The 22,890-nt window shown below is 53.4% G+C and overlaps 1 protein-coding gene across 2 annotated transcripts; it reads right to left on the bottom strand.

Annotated features, from left to right (window-relative positions):
* Positions 1–3,700: 3,700 nt before the first annotated feature.
* On the bottom strand, positions 3,701–22,659 carry DERA (deoxyribose-phosphate aldolase). Of its 2 annotated transcripts, XM_069951140.1 has the most exons (9): positions 22,553–22,659; positions 9,530–9,627; positions 9,303–9,450; positions 9,002–9,097; positions 8,045–8,179; positions 7,801–7,929; positions 4,816–4,928; positions 4,177–4,326; positions 3,701–3,936 (listed from the first exon to the last, which is right to left on the bottom strand). In XM_069951140.1, the coding sequence occupies exons 1-9, from the start codon at positions 22,584–22,586 to the stop codon at positions 3,880–3,882; spliced, it is 960 nt and encodes a 319-aa protein (XP_069807241.1). In that variant the 5' UTR covers positions 22,587–22,659; the 3' UTR covers positions 3,701–3,879. The 2 variants fall into 2 exon arrangements, with proteins under 2 accessions (XP_069807241.1, XP_069807250.1); XM_069951149.1 differs by lacking the exons at positions 3,701–3,936; positions 4,177–4,326; positions 4,816–4,928 and adding an exon at positions 7,342–7,498 and having other exon boundaries at positions 8,011–8,179.
* Positions 22,660–22,890: the final 231 nt, after the last annotated feature.

Genomic DNA, 22,890 nt, shown 5'->3' with positions numbered 1-22,890 from the left:
ACATACACAGAATATACCCAGATATATAGTATACAGCCAGGTATACAGCAGCCAGGACACTGCACATACACAGGATATACCCAGATATATAGTATACAGCCAGGTATACAGCAGCCAGGACACTGCACATACACAGAATATACCCAGATATATAGTATACAGCCAGGTATACAGCAGCCAGGACACTGCACATACACAGAATATACCCAGATATAAGATATATAGTATAGAGGGCAGAGCGAGGGTCTCTGGAGTCCCCCTTTAACCCCTTGTTTCCTGTCGTTGTGACTTCTTTCTGGAGTTACCGTCTCCCAGTAATCGCTGCGGTGATGCAATCCTAAGGTAAGGAATATCAGGTGTGGTAAATGGCCTTCATGATGTGGGGAGAAGCCCCCCGGCAGCGTCACAGTCCGATCCTCATCCTTTTATAGCCACAAGTTGTGGAGTTCCTCCGACTCCAGTGTTCCCCCCCCCCCCCATTATCATATCCTTTAAGGAACCCTCCCTGCTACAGAGCTGATGGATCCGCCCTTCTCTATGTCTTCCATCATTGTCACCAACCCTCCTGTTACCCTCCACGATGGGGCCGGACAAATATCAAAGACCCCAGCGGGGGGCGCTCCCCTCCCCCACACACCATCGGGGGTCACTAAACAGATGGTGGGATCACAGACCCCAGCGGGAGACGCTCCCCTCCCCCACACACCATCGGGGGTCACTATACAGATGGTGGGATCACAGCGGGGAACGCTCCCCTCCCCCACACACCATCGGGGGTCACTATACAGATGGTGGGATCACAGCGGGGGGCGCTCCCCTCCCCCACACACCATCGGGGGTCACTATACAGATGGTGGGATCACAGACCCCATCGGGGTGCGCTCCCCTCCCCCACACACCATCGGGGGTCACTATACAGATGGTGGGATCACAGACCCCATCGGGGTGCGCTCCCCTCCCCCACACACCATCGGGGGTCACTATACAGATGGTGGGATCACAGACCCCATCGGGGTGCGCTCCCCTCCCCCACACACCATCGGGGGTCACTAAACAGATGGTGGGATATCAGCGGGGGGCGCTCCCCTCCCCCACACACCATCGGGGGTCACTATACAGATGGTGGGATATCAGCGGGGGGCGCTCCCCTCCCCCACACACCATCAGGGGTCACTATACAGATGGTGGGATCACAGACCCCAGCGGGAGACGCTCCCCTCCCCCACACACCATCGGGGGTCACTATACAGATGGTGGGATCACAGCGGGGAGCGCTCCCCTCCCCCACACACCATCAGGGGTCACTATACAGATGGTGGGATCACAGACCCCAGCGGGAGACGCTCCCCTCCCCCACACACCATCGGGGGTCACTATACAGATGGTGGGATCACAGACCCCAGCGGGAGACGCTCCCCTCCCCCACACACCATCGGGGGTCACTATACAGACTGTGGGATCACAGACCCCAGCGGGAGACGCTCCCCTCCCCCACACACCATCGGGGGTCACTATACAGATGGTGGGATCACAGACCCCAGCGGGGGGGGGCTCCCCTCCCCCACACACCATCGGGGGTCACTATACAGATGGTGGGATATCAGCGGGGGGCACTCCCCTCCCCCACACACCATCGGGGGTCACTATACAGATGGTGGGATCACAGACCCCAGCGGGGGGGGCTCCCCTCCCCCACACACCATCAGGGGTCACTATACAGATGGTGGGATCACAGACCCCAGCGGGGGGCACTCCCCTCCCCCACACACCATCAGGGGTCACTATACAGATGGTGGGATCACAGCGGGGTGCGCTCCCCTCCCCCACACACCATCGGGGGTCACTATACAGATGGTGGGATCACAGACCCCAGCGGGGGGCGCTCCCCCACACACCATCGGGGGTCACTATACAGATGGTGGGATCACAGACCCCAGCGGGGGGGCGCTCCCCTCCCCCACACACCATCAGGGGTCACTATACAGATGGTGGGATCACAGCGGGGGGCACTCCCCTCCCCCACACACCATCGGGGGTCACTATACAGATGGTGGGATCACAGCGGGGGGCACTCCCCTCCCCCACACACCATCAGGGGTCACTATACAGATGATGGGATCACAGACCCCAGCGGGGAGCGCTCCCCTCCCCCACACACCATCAGGGGTCACTATACAGATGGTGGGATCACAGCGGGGTGCGCTCCCCTCCCCCACACACCATCGGGGGTCACTATACAGATGGTGGGATCACAGACCCCAGCGGGGGGCGCTCCCCTCCCCCACACACCATCGGGGGTCACTATACAGATGGTGGGATCACAGACCCCAGCGGGGGGCGCTCCCCTCCCCCACACACCATCGGGGCTCACTATACAGATGGTGGGATCACAGACCCCAGCGGGGGGCACTCCCCTCCCCCACACACCATCAGGGGTCACTATACAGATGGTGGGATCACAGACCCCAGCGGGGGGCGCTCCCCTCCCCCACACACCATCGGGGCTCACTATACAGATGGTGGGATCACAGCGGGGTGCGCTCCCCTCCCCCACACACCATCAGGGGTCACTATACAGATGGTAGGATCACAGACCCCAGCGGGGGGCACTCCCCTCCCCCACACACCATCAGGGGTCACTATACAGATGGTGGGATCACAGACCCCAGCGGGGGGCGCTCCCCTCCCCCACACACCATCGGGGGTCACTATACAGATGGTGGGATCACAGACTCCAGCGGGGGGCGCTCCCCTCCCCCACACACCATCGGGGGTCACTATACAGATGGTGAGATCACAGACCCCAGCGGAAGGCACTCCCCTCCCCCACACACCATCAGGGGTCACTATACAGACTGTGGGATCACAGACCCCATCGGGGTGCGCTCCCCTCCCCCACACACCATCGGGGGTCACTATACAGATGGTGGGATCACAGACCCCAGCGGGGGGCGCTCCCCTCCCCCACACACCATCGGGGGTCACTATACAGATGGTGGGATCACAGACCCCAGCGGGAGACGCTCCCCTCCCCCACACACCATCGGGGGTCACTATACAGATGGTGGGATCACAGACCCCAGCGGGAGACGCTCCCCTCCCCCACACACCATCGGGGGTCACTATACAGATGGTGGGATCACAGACCCCAGCGGGGGGCGCTCCCCTCCCCCACACAGCATCAGGGGTCACTATACAGACGGTGGGATCACTATACAGATGGTGGAATCACAGACCACAGCGGGGGGCGCTCCCCTCCCCCCCACACCATCGGGGGTCACTATACAGATGGTGGGATCACAGATTCCAGCGGGGGGCGCTCCCCTCCCCCACACACCATCGGGGGTCACTATACAGATGGTGGGATCACAGCGGGGGGCACTCCCCTCCCCCACACACCATCAGGGGTCACTATACAGACGGTGGGATCACTATACAGATGGTGGAATCACAGACCCCAGCGGGGGGCGCTCCCCCACACACCATCGGGGGTCACTATACAGATGGTGGGATCACAGACTCCAGCGGGGGGCGCTCCCCCACACACCATCGGGGGTCACTATACAGATGGTGGGATCACAGACTCCAGCGGGGGGCGCTCCCCTCCCCCACACACCATCAGGGGTCACTATACAGATGGTGGGATCACAGACCCCAGCAGGGGGCGCTCCCGTCATCCATAACAGTAAAACACGACACACAACAGAACTGGGGTCTTTATTTAGCGTTCCTGAGATGTTGGGGTACAGGCAGATGTCTAGCAGTTGTGCCCCCCGAGGACAGAGCCCCTTTCGGATGGCTGAATAGATGGTGGAGCCCCACAATCACCTGCCCTGTACCCGCGGAGATCCGTACACCATAGATACCACAGGGAAGATCTCAGGCCAGAGGCAGATCATGGAGCGCAGCGTAACGTCCAGTCACATGATGATAGATCTGTAAGAGAAGATACGGACAGCATAACGTACCCCCAGAGTATATACACCCCCCCATCAGTAACAGCATAACACACCCCCAGAGTATATACTGCACCCCCCCCATCAGTAACAGCATAACGTGTACCCCCAGAGTATATACACCCCCTATCAGTAACAGTATACAGCATAACATGTACCCCCAGAATATATACACCCCCCACCTTCCGTCTCGGATTAGTATAACCGCCATCTTACGCACCTGTCTCTCGATATCGCTAAGCAGGGTGCTGGCCCCGATGCGGAATAGGTGCGGTGTCAGCCAATCATCCCCCAGCTCCTCCTTTATCAACGACAGCCACACCAGGGCGTCCTTAGCGCTACGGATCCCTCCGGCTGGCTTAAACCCGACCTACGAGAACAGAGAAAATAAAACACTCCATCGCCAGAGGTGAGACGCCCCCTAGACCCGGGCCCCAACCAGAGAAGGGCCGCCCCCAGACCCCACCCCACCGAAGGGCCGCCCCCAGACCCCACCCCACCGAAGGGCCGCCCCCAGACCCCACCCCACCGAAGGGCCGCCCCCAGACCCCACCCCACCGAAGGGCCGCCCCCAGACCCCACCCCACCGAAGGGCCGCCCCCAGACCCCACCCCACCGAAGGGCCGCCCCCAGACCCCACCCCACCGAAGGGCCGCCCCCAGACCCCACCCCACCGAAGGGCCGCCCCCAGACCCCACCCCACCGAAGGGCCGCCCCCAGACCCCACCCCACCGAGAGGAGGGCCCCCCAGACCCCACCCCACCGAGAGGAGGGCCCCCCAGACCCGGGCCCCACCCAGGTGACAGCCACGTTCCCAGACCCGAGCCCCACCCAAAGGATGGTCCGGCACAGTATTCACCTTGAAGCCAGTTTTCCAGAAGAAATCCCGGATGGCCCGCACCATCACCAAGGCCACCGGGTAGGTCGCATTCACGGACTCTTTGCCTGTGGATGTTTTGATGAAGTCAGATCCTGAAATGTAAGAAAACCCAACGATATCACAAACCGATGTTTCTCCTAATATATATGGTGACCTGGCGAAGATGAGACATCAAGGAGGTCAGTCTACCAGAAGACGCCGGCGGGGGAACGCAGCCGCAGCAGCAAGGATGGCGGGGGAACGCAGCCGCAGCAGCAAGGATGGTAGGGCACACAGCAGCAGCAAGGATGGCGGGGCAGACACAAAACCCTAGAGGGCTATCCTTGGTTCTGACAGTCTTTCCCCCTGACGGCGGATGTCTTGGATGACATGCTTAGTGTAGCGAGGCGCTAGCCATCTCTTCCTGGTTCGTGATCATGCTCGGTGTAGTGAGGGGCTGGCCGTCTCTTCCTGGTAAGTGGTCATGCTCAGTTGCTGGCACAGGGTTAGCAGTGGCCACACGTGACAATACATACAAGCGCTGGGATTGGTGTCAGCCGGTGTCTCAGTAATGGATGAAGCCCTGGGATCGGTGGCGGACGGTGTCTCAGTAATGGATAAAGCGCTGAGATCGCTGTTGGCCAGCTCCTCTCAGTAATGGATGAAGCGCTGGGATCGGTGTTGGTTGGTGTCTCAGTAATGGATGAAGCCCTGGGATCGGTGGCGGCTGGTGTCTCAGTAATGGATGAAGCGCTGGAATTGGTGGCAGCCGGTGTCTCAGTAATGGATGAAGCCCTGGGATCGGTGGAGGCAGGCTCCTCTCAGTAATGGATGAAGCGCTGGGATCGGTGTCGGACGGTGTCTCAGTAATGGATGAAGCGCTGGGATCGGTGGCGGCCGGCTCCTCTCAGTAACGGATGAAGTGCTGGGATCGGTGTCGGCTGGTGTCTCTGTAATGGATGAAGCGCTGGGATCGGTGGCGGCAGGCTCCTCTCAGTAATGGATGAAGCGCTGGGATCGGTGGCGGCAGGCTCCTCTCAGTAATGGATTTAGCGTTGGGATCGGTGGCGGCAGGCTCCTCTCAGTAATGGATGAAGCGCTGGGATCGGTGGCGGCAGGCTCCTCTCAGTAATGGATGTAGCGCTGGGATCGGTGGCGGCAGGCTCCTCTCAGTAATGGATGAAGCGCTGGGATCGGTGGCGGCAGGCTCCTCTCAGTAATGGATGAAGCGCTGGGATCGGTGGCGGCAGGCTCCTCTCAGTAATGGATGAAGCGCTGGGATCGGTGGCGGCAGGCTCCTCTCAGTAATGGATTTAGCGTTGGGATCGGTGGCGGCAGGCTCCTCTCAGTAATGGATTTAGCGTTGGGATCGGTGGTGGCAGGCTCCTCTCAGTAATGGATGAAGCGCTGGGATCGGTGTTGGTTGGTGTCTCAGTAATGGATGAAGCCCTGGGATCGGTGGCGGCTGGTGTCTCAATAATGGATGAAGCGCTGGGATCGGTGACGGCAGGCTCCTCTCAGTAATGGATGAAGCGCTGGGATCGATGGCGGCAGGCTCCTCTCAGTAATGGATGAAGCGCTGGGATCGGTGGCGGCAGGCTCCTCTCAGTAATGGATGAAGCGCTGGGATCGGTGGCGGCAGGCTCCTCTCAGCAATGGATTTAGCGTTGGGATCGGTGGCGGCAGGCTCCTCTCAGTAATGGATGAAGCGCTGGGATCGGTGGCGGCAGGCTCCTCTCAGTAATGGATGAAGCGCTGGGATCGGTGGCGGCAGGCTCCTCTCAGTAATGGATTTAGCGTTGGGATCGGTGGCGGCAGGCTCCTCTCAGTAATGGATGAAGCGCTGGGATCGGTGGCGGCAGGCTCCTCTCAGCAATGGATTTAGCGTTGGGATCGCTGGCGGCAGGCTCCTCTCAGTAATGGATGAAGCGCTGGGATCGGTGGCGGCCGGCTCCTCTCAGTAATGGATTTAGCGTTGGGATCGGTGGCGGCAGGCTCCTCTCAGTAATGGATGAAGCGCTGGGATCGGTGGCGGCAGGCTCCTCTCAGTAATGGATGAAGCGCTGGGATCGGTGGCGGCAGGCTCCTCTCAGTAATGGATGAAGCGCTGGGATCGGTGGCGGCAGGCTCCTCTCAGTAATGGATGAAGCGCTGGGATCGGTGGCGGCAGGCTCCTCTCAGTAATGGATGAAGCGCTGGGATCGGTGGCGGCAGGCTCCTCTCAGTAATGGATGAAGCGCTGGGATCGGTGGCGGCAGGCTCCTCTCAGTAATGGATTTAGCGTTGGGATCGGTGGCGGCAGGCTCCTCTCAGTAATGGATTTAGCGCTGGGATCGGTGGTGGCAGGCTCCTCTCAGTAATGGATTTAGCGCTGGGATCGGTGGCGGCAGGCTCCTCTCAGTAATGGATGAAGCGCTGGGATCGGTGGCGGCAGGCTCCTCTCAGTAATGGATTTAGCGCTGGGATCGGTGACGGCAGGCTCCTCTCAGTAATGGATGAAGCGCTGGGATCGGTGGCGGCAGGCTCCTCTCAGTAATGGATTTAGCGCTGGGATCGGTGGCGGCAGGCTCCTCTCAGTAATGGATGAAGCACTGGGATCGGTGGCGGCAGGCTCTCTGTAATGGATTTAGCGTTGGGATCGGTGGCGGCAGGCTCTCTGTAATGACTATTGTGCAGCTCATTACTGCAATAAACAGGAAGAACATTTTACACTTTATTACAGGAACGTTCTGTGTGTATCTGCAGCGTACCCGGGATTGGATACAAGGAGAGGTAATCAACACATAATGGTTATTGCCCACAGCTCCATTGATCACTGGGACACCAGCGTCCACCAATCTACGGGGAGGGGCTACACAGAGCTTCCATGGGGGGGGAGGGGGTTACAGGTGTTGTCTACAGGTATTTGGGTTACAGGTAATATATACAGATATGTGGGGTACAGGTGATATATACAGGTATGGAGAGACAAATGTTCAGACCTACCCGCCATCATGGCAACAAGGCTGGCCCGGTAGACATTGGTGAGGGAGCCAAGCTCTCCAGTTCCCAGAATGGTCTTCATGTGTGAATTCCCACACGCCTCCCGGAACAATCGGATCTCCTGGTAAAGGTCTATGGGGAAGGGAGAGAAGGTAAGGCTACAGATAGAACTGACCTGACACCATCACAGTAATCACAGTGTCAGGCACTCACACAAACGGGCAGAGGGGAGGACGAGCAGAATCACCTTCCCAGCGGCCATTCAGTGCCAACGTCCGGTTTATGACTATGTCGATCTCTGAGGCGCCATCGTCCACAGCTGTCCTGACCTCCTCGAGCCGCGTCTTCAAAGGAGTCTGACCAGCAGGAAATCCAGTGGCCACTGTGGCAACAAAGTCCCACACTGTACAATGTCAACTACAAGAGGTTCCTACAATCATCTGACCCTGTACAAGGTGACCTACAAGAGGTTCCTACAATGTGACCTACAAGAGGTTCCTACAATCATCTGACCCTGTACAAGGTGACCTACAAGAGGTTCCCACAATCATCTGACCCTGTACAAGGTGACCTACAAGAGGTTCCTATAATCATCTGACCCTGTACAATGTGACCTACAAGAGGTTCCTACAATGTGACCTACAAGAGGTTCCTATAATCATCTGACCCTGTATAATGTGACCTACAAGAGGTTCCTACAATCACCTGACCCTGTACAAGGTGACCTACAAGTGGTTCCTACAATCACCTGACCCTGTACAAGGTGACCTACAAGAGGTTCCTACAATCATCTGACCCTGTACAAGGTGACCTACAAGAGGTTCCTACAATCATCTGACCCTGTATAATGTGACCTACAAGAGGTTCCTACAATGTGACCTACAAGAGGTTCCTACAATCAGCTGACCCCGTACAATGTGACCTACAAGAGGTTTTGAGGATCTGACGAAGTGGAGAACCCCAGTGGGCACAACAGGTGCTAAAACACAGCAGTTACCACTACCACCACCTCGACACACCTAAACCATCACCAATTCCACCACCACAACACCCCCACTCCCACTGTGAACACAAAACCTCAACTACAACACAACAGCTGTATTAAACCACAGAGACCTCAACTACCATCAGTAATATAATTACCCACCAACACCTTCATCTACCGCCCCTCCCCCCCTTTTCTTGTGCCCAAGTGAACACTTACCCGATGCCACCGGTATGTGACACCCCGCATCCTTCAAAGCTTTCACAGCGTCCTTAACCCGGGCAGGATAGACACACACCGCGCCGGTCACAATATCTGCAGGACACAGGACAGACAAGAAAAGGAAGCCATTGCTGTGCAGCAACAAGCAGCGCCCCCACCCCGGGCAGGTAGTGGAACCCCTTGGGCCCAATGCCATAATACCACGAGAACTATGGATAGCCCACTCTAAGAGGATCAGTCTCACCAATATATGCCCCAAAGCAGGCACAGAGGATGATGGGGGTTGTAGGGTCAGTACCTGAGTCGGCCATCTTGATGCAGTGCAGGAGGTCGTCCCTGATTGGATGCCTGGCCTTGTAGCAGAGGCGGTGGACATTGGACGGGGTGTCATCTCCGGAGAGTGTAGTGAGGTCAATGCAGGTGACGGCTCTCAGCAGCCAAGCCGCCTGCACACAGCACAGCAAGGATTAATTAACGGTCCCCCGCCCCCCCCCCCCCAGGGTGCACCGACCACCGCCACCTCACCTGCCAGTCCTTCTTCACAGTCCTCCGGCTCTGGATCTGTTCTGACCGTCTGTGGACCGCCGGCTGATTCACTCGGACCCGCAAGATCCAGCCCAGATCTAAAAGTGACGAGAATACAGAAGGGGTGACTGAAGGGGAAGAGAAACCATACAACCCCCCACCTCCCTGCAGCGGAGAGACCATACCAACCTCCCCCAACACAACCCCCCACCTCACTGCAGAGGAGAGACCATACCAACCTCCGCCAACACAATAACCCCCCCAACCCCCAGCAGAGGAGAGACCATACCAACCTCCCCCAACACAATAACCCCCCCAACCCCCAGCAAAAGAGAGACCATACCAACCTCCGCCAACACAATAACCCCCCCAACCCCCAGCAAAAGAGAGACCATACCAACCTCCCCCAACACAATAACCCCCCCAACCCCCAGCAAAAGAGAGACCATACCAACCTCCGCCAACACAATAACCCCCCCAACCCCCAGCAGAGGAGAGACCATACCAACCTCCCCCAACACAACCCCCCACCTCACTGCAGAGGAGAGACCATACCAACCTCCGCCAACACAATAACCCCCCCAACCCCCAGCAGAGGAGAGACCATACCAACCTCCGCCAACACAATAACCCCCCCAACCCCCAGCAAAAGAGAGACCATACCAACCTCCCCCAACACAATAACCCCCCCAACCCCCAGCAAAAGAGAGACCATACCAACCTCCGCCAACACAATAACCCCCCCCCAACCCCCAGCAGAGGAGAGACCATACCAACCTCCCCCAACACAATAACCCCCCACCCCCCTGCAGCGGAGAGACCATACCAACCTCCGCCAACACAATAACCCCCCACCCCCACCCACCTGCAGAGGAGAGACCATACTAACCTCCCCCAACACAATAACCCCCCACCCCCCTGCAGAGGAGAGACCATACCAACCTCCCCCAACACAATAACCCCCCCAACCCCCAGCAGAGGAGAGACCATACCAACCTCCGCCAACACAATAACCCCCCACCCCCCTGCAGAGGAGAGACCATACCAACCTCCCCCAACACAATAACCCCCCCCAACCCCCAGCAGAGGAGAGACCATACCAACCTCCCCCAACACAATAACCCCCCACCCCCCTGCAGAGGAGAGACCATACCAACCTCCGCCAACACAATAACCCCCCACCCCCACCCCCCAGCAAAAGAGAGACCATACCAACCTCCCCCAACACAATAACCCCCCCAACCCCCAGCAGAGGAGAGACCATACCAACCTCCCCCAACACAATAACCCCCCCAACCCCCAGCAGAGGAGAGACCATACCAACCTCCCCCAACACAACCCCCCACCCCCACGCAGAGGAGAGACCATACCAACCTCCCCCAACACAACCCCCCACCCCCACCCCCCTGCAGAGGAGAGACCATAACAACCTCCCCCAACACAACCCCCCTGCAGAGGAGAGACCATACCAACCTCCGCCAACACAATAACCCCCCCAACCCCCAGCAGAGGAGAGACCATACCAACCTCCGCCAACACAATAACCCCCCCAACCCCCAGCAGAGGAGAGACCATACCAACCTCCGCCAACACAATAACCCCCCACCCCCCTGCAGAGGAGAGACCATACCAACCTCCGCCAACACAATAACCCCCCACTCCCCTGCAGAGGAGAGACCATACCAACCTCCCCCAACACAATAACCCCCCCAACCCCCAGCAGAGGAGAGACCATACCAACCTCAGCCAACACAATAACCCCCCCAACCCCCAGCAGAGGAGAGACCATACCAACCTCCGCCAACACAATAACCCCCCACCCCCCAGCAGAGGAGAGACCATACCAACCTCCCCCAACACAATAACCCCCCACCCCCCTGCAGAGGAGAGACCATACCAACCTCCCCCAACACAATAACCCCCCACCCCCACCCCCCAGCAGAGGAGAGACCATACCAACCTCCCCCAACACAATAACCCCCCACCCCCCTGCAGAGGAGAGACCATACCAACCTCTGCCAACACAATAACCCCCACCCCCACCCCCCTGCAGAGGAGAGACCATACCAACCTCCGCCAACACAATAACCCCCCACCCCCCTGCAGAGGAGAGACCATACCAACCTCCCCCAACACAACCCCCCACCTCCCTGCAGAGGAGAGACCATACCAACCTCCCCCAACACAACCCCCCACCCCCCTGCAGAGGAGAGACCATACCAACCTCCCCCAACACAACCCCCCACCCCCCTGCAGAGGAGAGACCATACCAACCTCCCCCAACACAACCCCCCACCCCCCTGCAGAGGAGAGACCATACCAACCTCCCCCAACACAATAACCCCCCACCCCCCTGTAGAGGAGAGACCATACCAACCTCCCCCAACACAATAACCCCCCCAACCCCCTGTAGAGGAGAGACCATACCAACCTCCGCCAACACAATAACCCCCCACCCCCCTGTAGAGGAGAGACCATACCAACCTCCCCCAACACAATAACCCCCCCAACCCCCTGTAGAGGAGAGACCATACCAACCTCCCCCAACACAATAACCCCCCACCCCCCTGCAGAGGAGAGACCATACCAACCTCCCCCAACACAACCCCCCACCCCCCTGTAGAGGAGAGACCATACCAACCTCCGCCAACACAACCCCCACCCCCCTGTAGAGGAGAGACCCCTACTGAACCGTCGACCCCCCCCAGCAGAGAGGAGACTGCCACCTAATGATAAATGGGGGACATGATGGAAACCATTACAATAAATCATGAATAAACCGGAATAGTATTTATCATGTCCCCCCTTTCCCTTCTTCCTCCTGTAACATATATAAAGGTTTCCATCATGTCCTCCCTTTCCCTTCTTCCTCCTCCTGTAACATATATAAAGGTTTCCATCATGTCCCCCCCCCTTCTTCCTCCTGTAACATATATAAAGGTTTCCATCATGTCCCTCCTTTCCCTTCTTCCTCCTGTAACATATATAAAGGTTTCCATCATATCCTCCCTTTCCCTTCTTCCTCCTGTAACATATATAAAGGTTTCCATCATGTCCTCCCTTTCCCTTCTTCCTCCTGTAACATATATAAAGGTTTCCATCATATCCTCCCTTTCCCTTCTTCCTCCTGTAACATATATAAAGGTTTCCATCATGTCCTCCCTTTCTCTTCTTCCTCCTGTAACATATATAAAGGTTTCCATCATGTCTCCCCTTTCCCTTCTTCCTCCTGTAACATATATAAAGGTTTCCATCATGTCTCCCCTTTCCCTTCTTCCTCCTGTAACATATACAGTGGTACCTTGGTTTAAGAGTAACTTGGATTGAGAGCGTTTTGCAAGAAGAGCTCACAGTTCATCAAAATTGTAACTTGGTGTAAGAGCTCCCTGTACTGGGTGGGAGGGGGAGTGGGGGAGGGGCATGGTCTGCATAGCGGGGTCTATAGCCCTGTACTCTGACCCAGGAAGTCTCCCTCACCTTACAAATCATAGCAGATCCACTTCAGGCTGGGGCTTACATCAGGGGACAGGCATGTGGAGGTAATCTCTCCATAGCTGTAACCCCTCTCTCCCCGGACAGAGAGAGCTGCATGTATGTTCCCACATCTGCCCTGCTCATTCCTTCCTGCTCCATGCAGTCTCCCCCTATGTCAACCCCTATGTTTCCGATCCTCTCCATTATGGGGATCTGCAGCTCCATCCTGTATCTACAAGCTGCTGCTGTGTTATCAGGGTTATACAGTTACTATACATTATACACCACATGCTGCTATACTGTACAGTAACTTATATATCACATATCCAGCTGCTGTGTTATCAGGGTTATACAGTTACTATACATTATACACCACATGCTGCTATACTGTACAGTAATTTATATATCACATATCCAGCTGCTGTGTTATCAGGGTTATACAGTTACTATACATTATACACCACATGCTGCTATACTGTACAGTAACTTATATATCACATATCCAGCTGCTGTGTTATCAGGGTTATACAGTTACTATACATTATACACCACATGCTGCTATACTGTACAGTAACTTATATATCACATATCCAGCTGCTGTGTTATCAGGGTTATACAGTTACTATACATTATACACCACATGCTGATTGCTATACTGTACAGTAACTTATATATCACATATCCAGCTGCTGCAGTGTTATCAGGGTTATACAGTTACTATACATTATATACCACATGCTGCTATACTGTACAGTAACTTATATATCACATATCCAGCTGCAGGGTTATCAGGGTTATACAGTTACTATACATTATATACCACATGCTGCTATACTGTACAGTAACTTATATATCACATATCCAGCTGCAGTGTTATCAGGGTTATACAGTTACTATACATTATACACCACATGCTGCTATACTGTACAGTAACTTATATATCACATATCCAGCTGCTGTGTTATCAGGGTTATACAGTTACTATACATTATACACCACATGCTGCTATACTGTACAGTAACTTATATATCACATATCCAGCTGCTGCTGTGTTATCAGGGTTATACAGTTACTATACATTATATACCATATGCTGCTATACTGTACAGTAACTTATATATCACATATCCAGCTGCTGCTGTGTTATCAGGGTTATACAGTTACTATACATTATATACCACATGCTGCTATACTGTACAGTAACATATCACATATCCAGCTGCTGTGTTATCAGGGTTATACAGTTACTATACATTATATACCACATGCTGCTATACTGTACAGTAACTTGTATATCACATATCCAGCTGCTGCTGTGTTATCAGGGTTATACAGTTACTATACATTATATACCACATGCTGCTATACTGTACAGTAACTTATATATCACATATCCAGCTGCTGCTGTGTTATCAGGGTTATACAGTTACTATACATTATATACCACATGCTGCTATACTGCACAGTAACATATATCACATATCCAGCTGCTGTGTTATCAGGGTTATACAGTTACTATACATTATACACCACATGCTGATTGCTATACTGTGCAGTAACTTATATATCACATATCCAGCTGCTGTGTTATCAGGGTTATACAGTTACTATACATTATACACCACATGCTGCTATACTGTACAGTAACTTATATATCACATATCCAGCTGCTGCAGTGTTACCAGGGTTATACAGTTACTATACATTATATACCACATGCTGCTATACTGTACAGTAACTTATATATCACATATCCAGCTGCTGCAGTGTTACCAGGGTTATACAGTTACTAATACATTATATACCACATGCTGCTATACTGTACAGTAACTTATATATCACATATCCAGCTGCTGCAGTGTTACCAGGGTTATACAGTTACTATACATTATATACCACATGCTGCTATACTGTACAGTAACTTATATATCACATATCCAGCTGCTGTGCTATCAGGGTTATACAGTTACTATACATTATACACCACATGCTGCTATACTGTACAGTAACATATCACATATCCAGCTGCTGCAGTGTTACCAGGGTTATACAGTTACTATACATTATATACCACATGCTGCTATACTGTACAGTAACTTATATATCACATATCCAGCTGCTGCAGTGTTACCAGGGTTATACAGTTACTATACATTATACACCACATGCTGCTATACTGTACAGTAACTTATATATCACATATCCAGCTGCTGTGTTATCAGGGTTATACAGTTACTATACATTATATACCACATGCTGCTATACTGTACAGTAACTTATATATCACATATCCAGCTGCTGTGTTATCAGGGTTATACAGTTACTATACATTATATACCACATGCTGCTATACTGTACAGTAACTTATATATCACATATTGTGCTGCTGCTGTGTTATCAGGGTTATACAGTTACTATACATTATATACTACATGCTGCTATACTGTACAGTAACTTATATATCACATATCCAGCTGCTGTGTTATCAGGGTTATACAGTTACTATACATTATATACCACATGCTGCTATACTGTACAGTAACTTATATATCACATATCCAGCTGCTGTGTTATCAGGGTTATACAGTTACTATACATTATACACCACATGCTGATTGCTATACTGTACAGTAACTTATATATCACATATCCAGCTGCTGTGTTATCAGGGTTATACAGTTACTATACATTATATACCATATGCTGCTATACTGTACAGTAACTTATATATCACATATCCAGCTGCTGTGTTATCAGGGTTATACAGTTACTATACATTATACACCACATGCTGATTGCTATACTGTACAGTAACTTATATATCACATATCCAGCTGCTGTGTTATCAGGGTTATACAGTTACTATACATTATACACCACATGCTGCTATACTGTACAGTAACTTATATATCACATATCCAGCTGCTGCAGTGTTACCAGGGTTATACAGTTACTATATATTATATACCACATGCTGCTATACTGTACAGTAACTTATATATCACATATCCAGCTGCTGCTGTGTTATCAGCGTTATACAGTTACTATACATTATACACCACATGCTGCTATACTGTACAGTAACTTATATATCACATATCCAGCTGCTGCAGTGTTATCAGGGTTATACAGTTACTATACATTATATACCACATGCTGCTATACTGTACAGTAACTTATATATCACATATCCAGCTGCTGTGTTATCAGGGTTATACAGTTACTATACATTATATACCACATGCCGATTCCTATACTGTACAGTAATTTATATATCACATATCCAGCTGCTGTGTTATCAGGGTTATACAGTTACTATACATTATATACCACATGCTGCTATACTGTACAGTAACTTATATATCACATATCCAGCTGCTGTGTTATCAGGGTTATACAGTTACTATACATTATATACCACATGCCGATTCCTATACTGTACAGTAATTTATATATCACATATCCAGCTGCAGTGTTATCAGGGTTATACAGTTACTATACATTATATACCACATGCTGCTATACTGTACAGTAACTTATATATCACATATCCAGCTGCTGCTGTGTTATCAGGGTTATACAGTTACTATACATTATATACCACATGCCGATTCCTATACTGTACAGTAATTTATATATCACATATCCAGCTGCAGTGTTATCAGGGTTATACAGTTACTATACATTATATACCACATGCTGCTATACTGTACAGTAACTTATATATCACATATCCAGCTGCTGCTGTGTTATCAGGGTTATACAGTTACTATACATTATACACCACATGCTGATTGCTATACTGTACAGTAACTTATATATCACATATCCAGCTGCTTCTCATTGTTTAATCTCTTCTACATGTTATTGAGAATAAGAATCAGTATATTTGGGGGGTGGAACCAATTGTCTGCAGATCAGTGATTTCTTATGGGAACATTTGCTTTGGTTTAAGAGTGATTTGGATAACAAACGCCGTCCCAGAACGGATTATACTCGTAATCTATCCTTTATATATGTTACAGGAGGAAAAAGGGAAAGGGAGGACTTGATAGGATCACCACCCCCCCCTCCTCCCCCTGTATATCAGTATCACCCCTCCTCCTCCCCCTGTATATCAGTATCACCCCTCCTCCTCCTCCTCCTGTATATCAGTATCACCCCTCCTCCTCCCCCTGTATATCAGTATCACCCCTCCTCCTCCTCCTCCTGTATATCAGTATCACCCCTCCTCCACCTCCTGTATATCAGTATCACCCCTCCTCCTCCTCCCCCTGTATATCAGTATCACCCCTCCTCCTCCCCCTGTATATCAGTATCACCCCTCCTCCTCCTCCCCCTGTATATCAGTATCACCCCTCCTCCTCCTCCCCCTCCCCCTGTATATCAGTATCACCCCTCCTCCTCCTCCCCCTGTATATCAGTATCACCCCTCCTCCTACCCCTGTATATCAGTATCACCCCTCCTCCTCCCCCTGTATATCAGTATCACCCCTCCTCCTCCCCCTGTATATCAGTATCACCCCTCCTCCTCCTCCCCCTGTATATCAGTATCACCCCTCCTCCTCCTCCCCCTGTATATCAGTATCACCCCTCCTCCTCCCCCTGTATATCAGTATCACCCCTCCTCCTCCTCCCCCTGTATAATCACCCCTCCTCCTCCTCCTCCTATATATCAGTATCACCCCTCCTCCTCCTCCCCCCTGTATATCAGTATCACCCCTCCTCCTCCTCCCCCTGTATATCAGTATCACCCCTCCTCCTCCTCCCCCTGTATATCAGTATCACCCCTCCTCCCCCCCCTGTATATCAGTATCGCCCCTCCTCCTCCTCCCCCTGTATATCAGTATCACCCCTCCTCCTCCTCCTCCTGTATATCAGTATCACCCCTCCTCCTCCTCCCCCTGTATATCAGTATCACCCCTCCTCCTCCTCCCCCTGTATATCAGTATCACCCCTCCTCCTCCTCCCCCTGTATATCAGTATCGCCCCTCCTCCTCCTCCTGTATATCAGTATCACCCCTCCTCCTCCCCCTGTATATCAGTATCACCCCTCCTCCTCCTCCCCCTGTATATCAGTATCGCCCCTCCTCCTCCTCCTGTATATCAGTATCACCCCTCCTCCTCCTCCCCCTCCCCCTGTATATCAGTATCACCCCTCCTCCTCCTCCCCCTGTATATCAGTATCACCCCTCCTCCTCCCCCCCTGTATATCAGTATTACCCCTCCTCCTCCCCCTGTATATCAGTATCACCCCTCCTCCTCCCCCTGTATATCAGTATCACCCCTCCTCCTCCCACTGTATATCAGTATCACCCCTCCTCCCCCCCCTGTATATCAGTATCACTCCTCCTCCTCCTCCTGTATATCAGTATCACCCCTCCTCCTCCCCCTGTATATCAGTATCACCCCTCCTCCTCCTCCCCCTGTATATCAGTATCACCCCTCCTCCTCCCCCTGTATATCAGTATCACCCCTCCTCCTCCCCCTGTATATCAGTATCACCCCTCCTCCTCCTCCCCCTGTATATCAGTATCACCCCTCCTCCTCCCCCCCCTGTATATCAGTATCACCCCTCCTCCTCCCCCTGTATATCAGTATCACCCCTCCTCCTCCCCCTGTATATCAGTATCACCCCTCCTCCTCCCCCTGTATATCAGTATCACCCCTCCTCCTCCTCCCCCTGTATATCAGTATCACCCCTCCTCCTCCCCTCCCCCTATATATCAGTATCACCCCTCCTCCTCCTCCCCCTGTATATCAGTATCACCCCTCCTCCTCCTGTATATCAGTATCACCCCTCCTCCTCCTCCCCCTCCCCCTATATATCAGTACCATACCTCCTCCTCCTCCCCCTGTATATCAGTATCACCCCTCCTCCTCCCCCTGTATATCAGTATCACCCCTCCTCCTCCTCCTCCTCCCCCTGTATATCAGTGTCACCCCTCCTCCTCCCCCTGTATATCAGTATCACCCCTCCTCCCCCTGTATATCAGTATCACCCCTCCTCCTCCCCCTGTATATCAGTATCACCCCTCCTACTCCCCCTGTATATCAGTATCACCCCTCCTACTCCCCCTGTATATCAGTATCACCCCTCCTACTCCCCCTGTATATCAGTATCACCCCTCCTCCTCCCCCCTGTATATCAGTATCACCCCTCCTCCTCCCCCTGTATATCAGTATCACCCCTCCTCCTCCCCCTGTATATCAGTATCACCCCTCCTCCTCCCCCTATATATCAGTATCACCCCTCCTCCTCCTCCCCTCCCCCTGTATATCAGTATCACCCCTCCTCCTCCCCCTGTATATCAGTATCACCCCTCCTCCTCCCCCTGTATATCAGTATCACCCCTCCTCCTCCTCCCCCTGTATATCAGTATCACCCCTCCTCCTCCTCCCCCTGTATATCAGTATCACCCCTCCTCCTCCCACTGTATATCAGTATCACCCCTCCTCCTCCCCCTGTATATCAGTATCACCCCTCCTCCTCCTGTATATCAGTATCACCCCTCCTCCTCCCCCTGTATATCAGTATCACCCCTCCTCCTCCTCCTGTATATCAGTATCACCCCTCCTCCTCCCCCTGTATATCAGTATCATCCCTCCTCCTCCCCCTGTATATCAGTATCACCCCTCCTCCTCCTCCCCCTGTATATCAGTATCACCCCTCCTCCTCCTCCCCCTGTATATCAGTATCACCCCTCCTCCTCCTGTATATCAGTATCACCCCTCCTCCTCCCCCTGTATATCAGTATCACCCCTCCTCCTCCCCCCTGTATATCAGTATCACCCCTCCTCCTCCCCCTGTATATCAGTATCACCCCTCCTCCTCCCCCCCTGTATATCAGTATCACCCCTCCTCCTCCCCCTGTATATCAGTATCACCCCTCCTCCTCCCCCCTGTATATCAGTATCACCCCTCCTCCTCCTCCTATATATCAGTATCACCCCTCCTCCTCCTCCTCCTGTATATCAGTATCACCCCTCCTCCTCCTCCTGTATATCAGTATCACCCCTCCTCCTCCTCCTGTATATCAGTATCACCCCTCCTCCTCCTCCCCCTGTATATCAGTATCACCCCTCCTCCTCCTCCCCCTGTATATCAGTATCACCCCTCCTCCTCCTGAATATCAGTATCACCCCTCCTCCTCCCCCTGTATATCAGTATCACCCCTCCTCCTCCCCCTGTATATCAGTATCACCCCTCCCCCCCCTGTATATCAGTATCGCCCCTCCCCCCCCCCCCTGTATATAGTGTACGGCATGTGATGGTCAGGTGATGGACCGCTGACCCTGAGATAATCCAAGTAAACAGAGTGTAATGGTGCGGAGAACTAGAGAAACATTTGCTGAGAGGAACCAGGAGGCAACTCATACCCTGCACTACAAGTCCCAGCAACACTCCTATTCCCAGCCCCCCCAGAGTGTGTAACACACCCACATCTATAGACCCCCAACTACCACACCCACCATCCAACTGCGTGAGTGTGTGCACACACCAGCCTCCATCCTCTACACACACACACTCCAGCCTCCATCCTCTACACACACACACGCCAGCCTCCATCACACACACACACTCCAGCCTCCATCACACACACACACGCCAGCCTCCATCCTCTACACACACACACGCCAGCCTCCATCACACACACACACTCCAGCCTCCATCCTCTACACACACACACACTCCAGCCTCCATCCTCTACACACACACACACTCCAGCCTCCATCCTCTACACACACACACACTCCAGCCTCCATCCTCTACACACGCACTCCAGCCTCCATCCTCTACACACGCACTCCAGCCTCCATCACACACACACACTCCAGCCTCCATCACACACACGCCAGCCTCCATCCTCTACACACACACACGCCAGCCTCCATCCTCTACACACACACACACGCCAGCCTCCATCCTCTACACACACACACGCCAGCCTCCATCCTCTACACACACACACGCCAGCCTCCATCCTCTACACACACACACGCCAGCCTCCATCCTCTACACACACACACGCCAGCCTCCATCCTCTACACACACACACGCCAGCCTCCATCCTCTACACACACACACGCCAGCCTCCATCCTCTACACACACACACGCCAGCCTCCATCCTCCATCCTCTACACACACACACACGCCAGCCTCCATCCTCTACACACACACACTCCAGCCTCCATCCTCTACACACACACACGCCAGCCTCCATCCTCTACACACACACACGCCAGCCTCCATCCTCTACACACACGCCAGCCTCCATCCTCTACACACACACTCCAGCCTCCATCCTCTACACACACACACTCCAGCCTCCATCCTCTACACACACACACTCCAGCCTCCATCCTCTACACACACACTCCAGCCTCCATCACACACACACACACTCCAGCCTCTACACACACACACTCCAGCCTCCATCCTGTACACACACACACACTCCAGCCTCCATCATACACACACACTCCAGCCTCCATCCTGTACACACACACACACACCAGCCTCCATCCTGTACACACACACACACTCCAGCCTCCATCCTGTACACACACACACACCAGCCTCCATCCTGTACACACACACACACTCCAGCCTCCATCCTCTACACACACACACACTCCAGCCTCCATCCTCTACACACACACACACTCCAGCCTCCATCATACACACACACTCCAGCCTCCATCCTGTACACACACACACTCCAGCCTCCATCCTCTACACACACACTCCAGCCTCCATCCTGTACACACACTCCAGCCTCCATCCTCTACACACACACTCCAGCCTCCATCACACACACACACACTCCAGCCTCTACACACACACACACACGCCAGCCTCCATCCTGTACACACACACACACTCCAGCCTCCATCATACACACACACTCCAGCCTCCATCCTGTACACACACACACTCCAGCCTCCATCCTGTACACACACACACACTCCAGCCTCCATCATACACACACACTCCAGCCTCCATCCTGTACACACACACACTCCAGCCTCCATCCTCTACACACACACTCCAGCCTCCATCCTGTACACACACTCCAGCCTCCATCCTCTACACACACACTCCAGCCTCCATCCTGTACACACACTCCAGCCTCCATCCTCTACACACACACTCCAGCCTCCATCCTGTACACACACTCCAGCCTCCGTCCTGTACACACACACTCCAGCCTCCATCATACACACACACACTCCAGCCTCCATCATACACACACGCACTCCAGCCTCCATCATACACACACGCACTCCAGCCTCCATCACACACACACTCCAGCCTCCGTCCTGTACACACACACACTCCAGCCTCCATCATACATACACACACACTCCAGCCTCCATCACACACACACACTCCAGCCTCCATCACACACACACACTCCAGCCTCCATCATACATACACACACACTCCAGCCTCCATCACACACACACACTCCAGCCTCCATCACACACACTCCAGCCTCCGTCCTCTACACACACACACACTCCAGCCTCCATACACTCAGCACCTAGCTCGGTTCCCGGGTTCCTCGCCGCCGCCATCTCCCTCTCGGTCCGTCCTGTCCCTGAGGTATAACCCCTCCCTGGTCTCCGCCTCCTGTCACTGTGACTGTGAGGTGTGATGTCACCAGGAGGGCGGGGCCTCGACCGGAAGTAGGAAGCACTCAGCTGCTGCACCATTCACTCCATTCTAGTCTCAACCCATGTAGAGTAGAGTAGAATGGAGTGGGTATAAGGAGGTCCTCCTCCCCCTGGAGACCATGATCAGCCTCTTCTATGTAGACTAGAATGGAGTGGGTATAAGGAGGTCCTCCTCCCTCTGGAGGCCATGACCAGCCTCTTCTAT

The sequence above is a fragment of the Dendropsophus ebraccatus genome, chromosome 1, assembly GCF_027789765.1.
Source record: "Dendropsophus ebraccatus isolate aDenEbr1 chromosome 1, aDenEbr1.pat, whole genome shotgun sequence".
Taxonomy (NCBI): domain Eukaryota; kingdom Metazoa; phylum Chordata; class Amphibia; order Anura; family Hylidae; genus Dendropsophus; species Dendropsophus ebraccatus.
The sequence above is the reverse complement of the archived record's forward strand: the minus strand, read 5'-3'. Positions and strand labels throughout refer to the sequence as shown.

What these genes read in the sequence shown, in the direction of transcription:
- DERA (XM_069951140.1), bottom strand. Translation starts at nt 22,586, where the DNA reads ATGGCGGCGGCGAGGAACCCGGGAACCGAGCTAG. An exon ending in GAACCCGGGAACCGAGCTAG is followed by an intron (nt 9,628 to 22,552) that starts GTGCTGAGTGTA and finishes CGTCACTTTTAG; the next exon opens with ATCTGGGCTGGATCTTGCGG. An exon ending in CATCAAGATGGCCGACTCAG is followed by an intron (nt 9,098 to 9,302) that starts GTACTGACCCTA and finishes TGTGTCCTGCAG; the next exon opens with ATATTGTGACCGGCGCGGTG.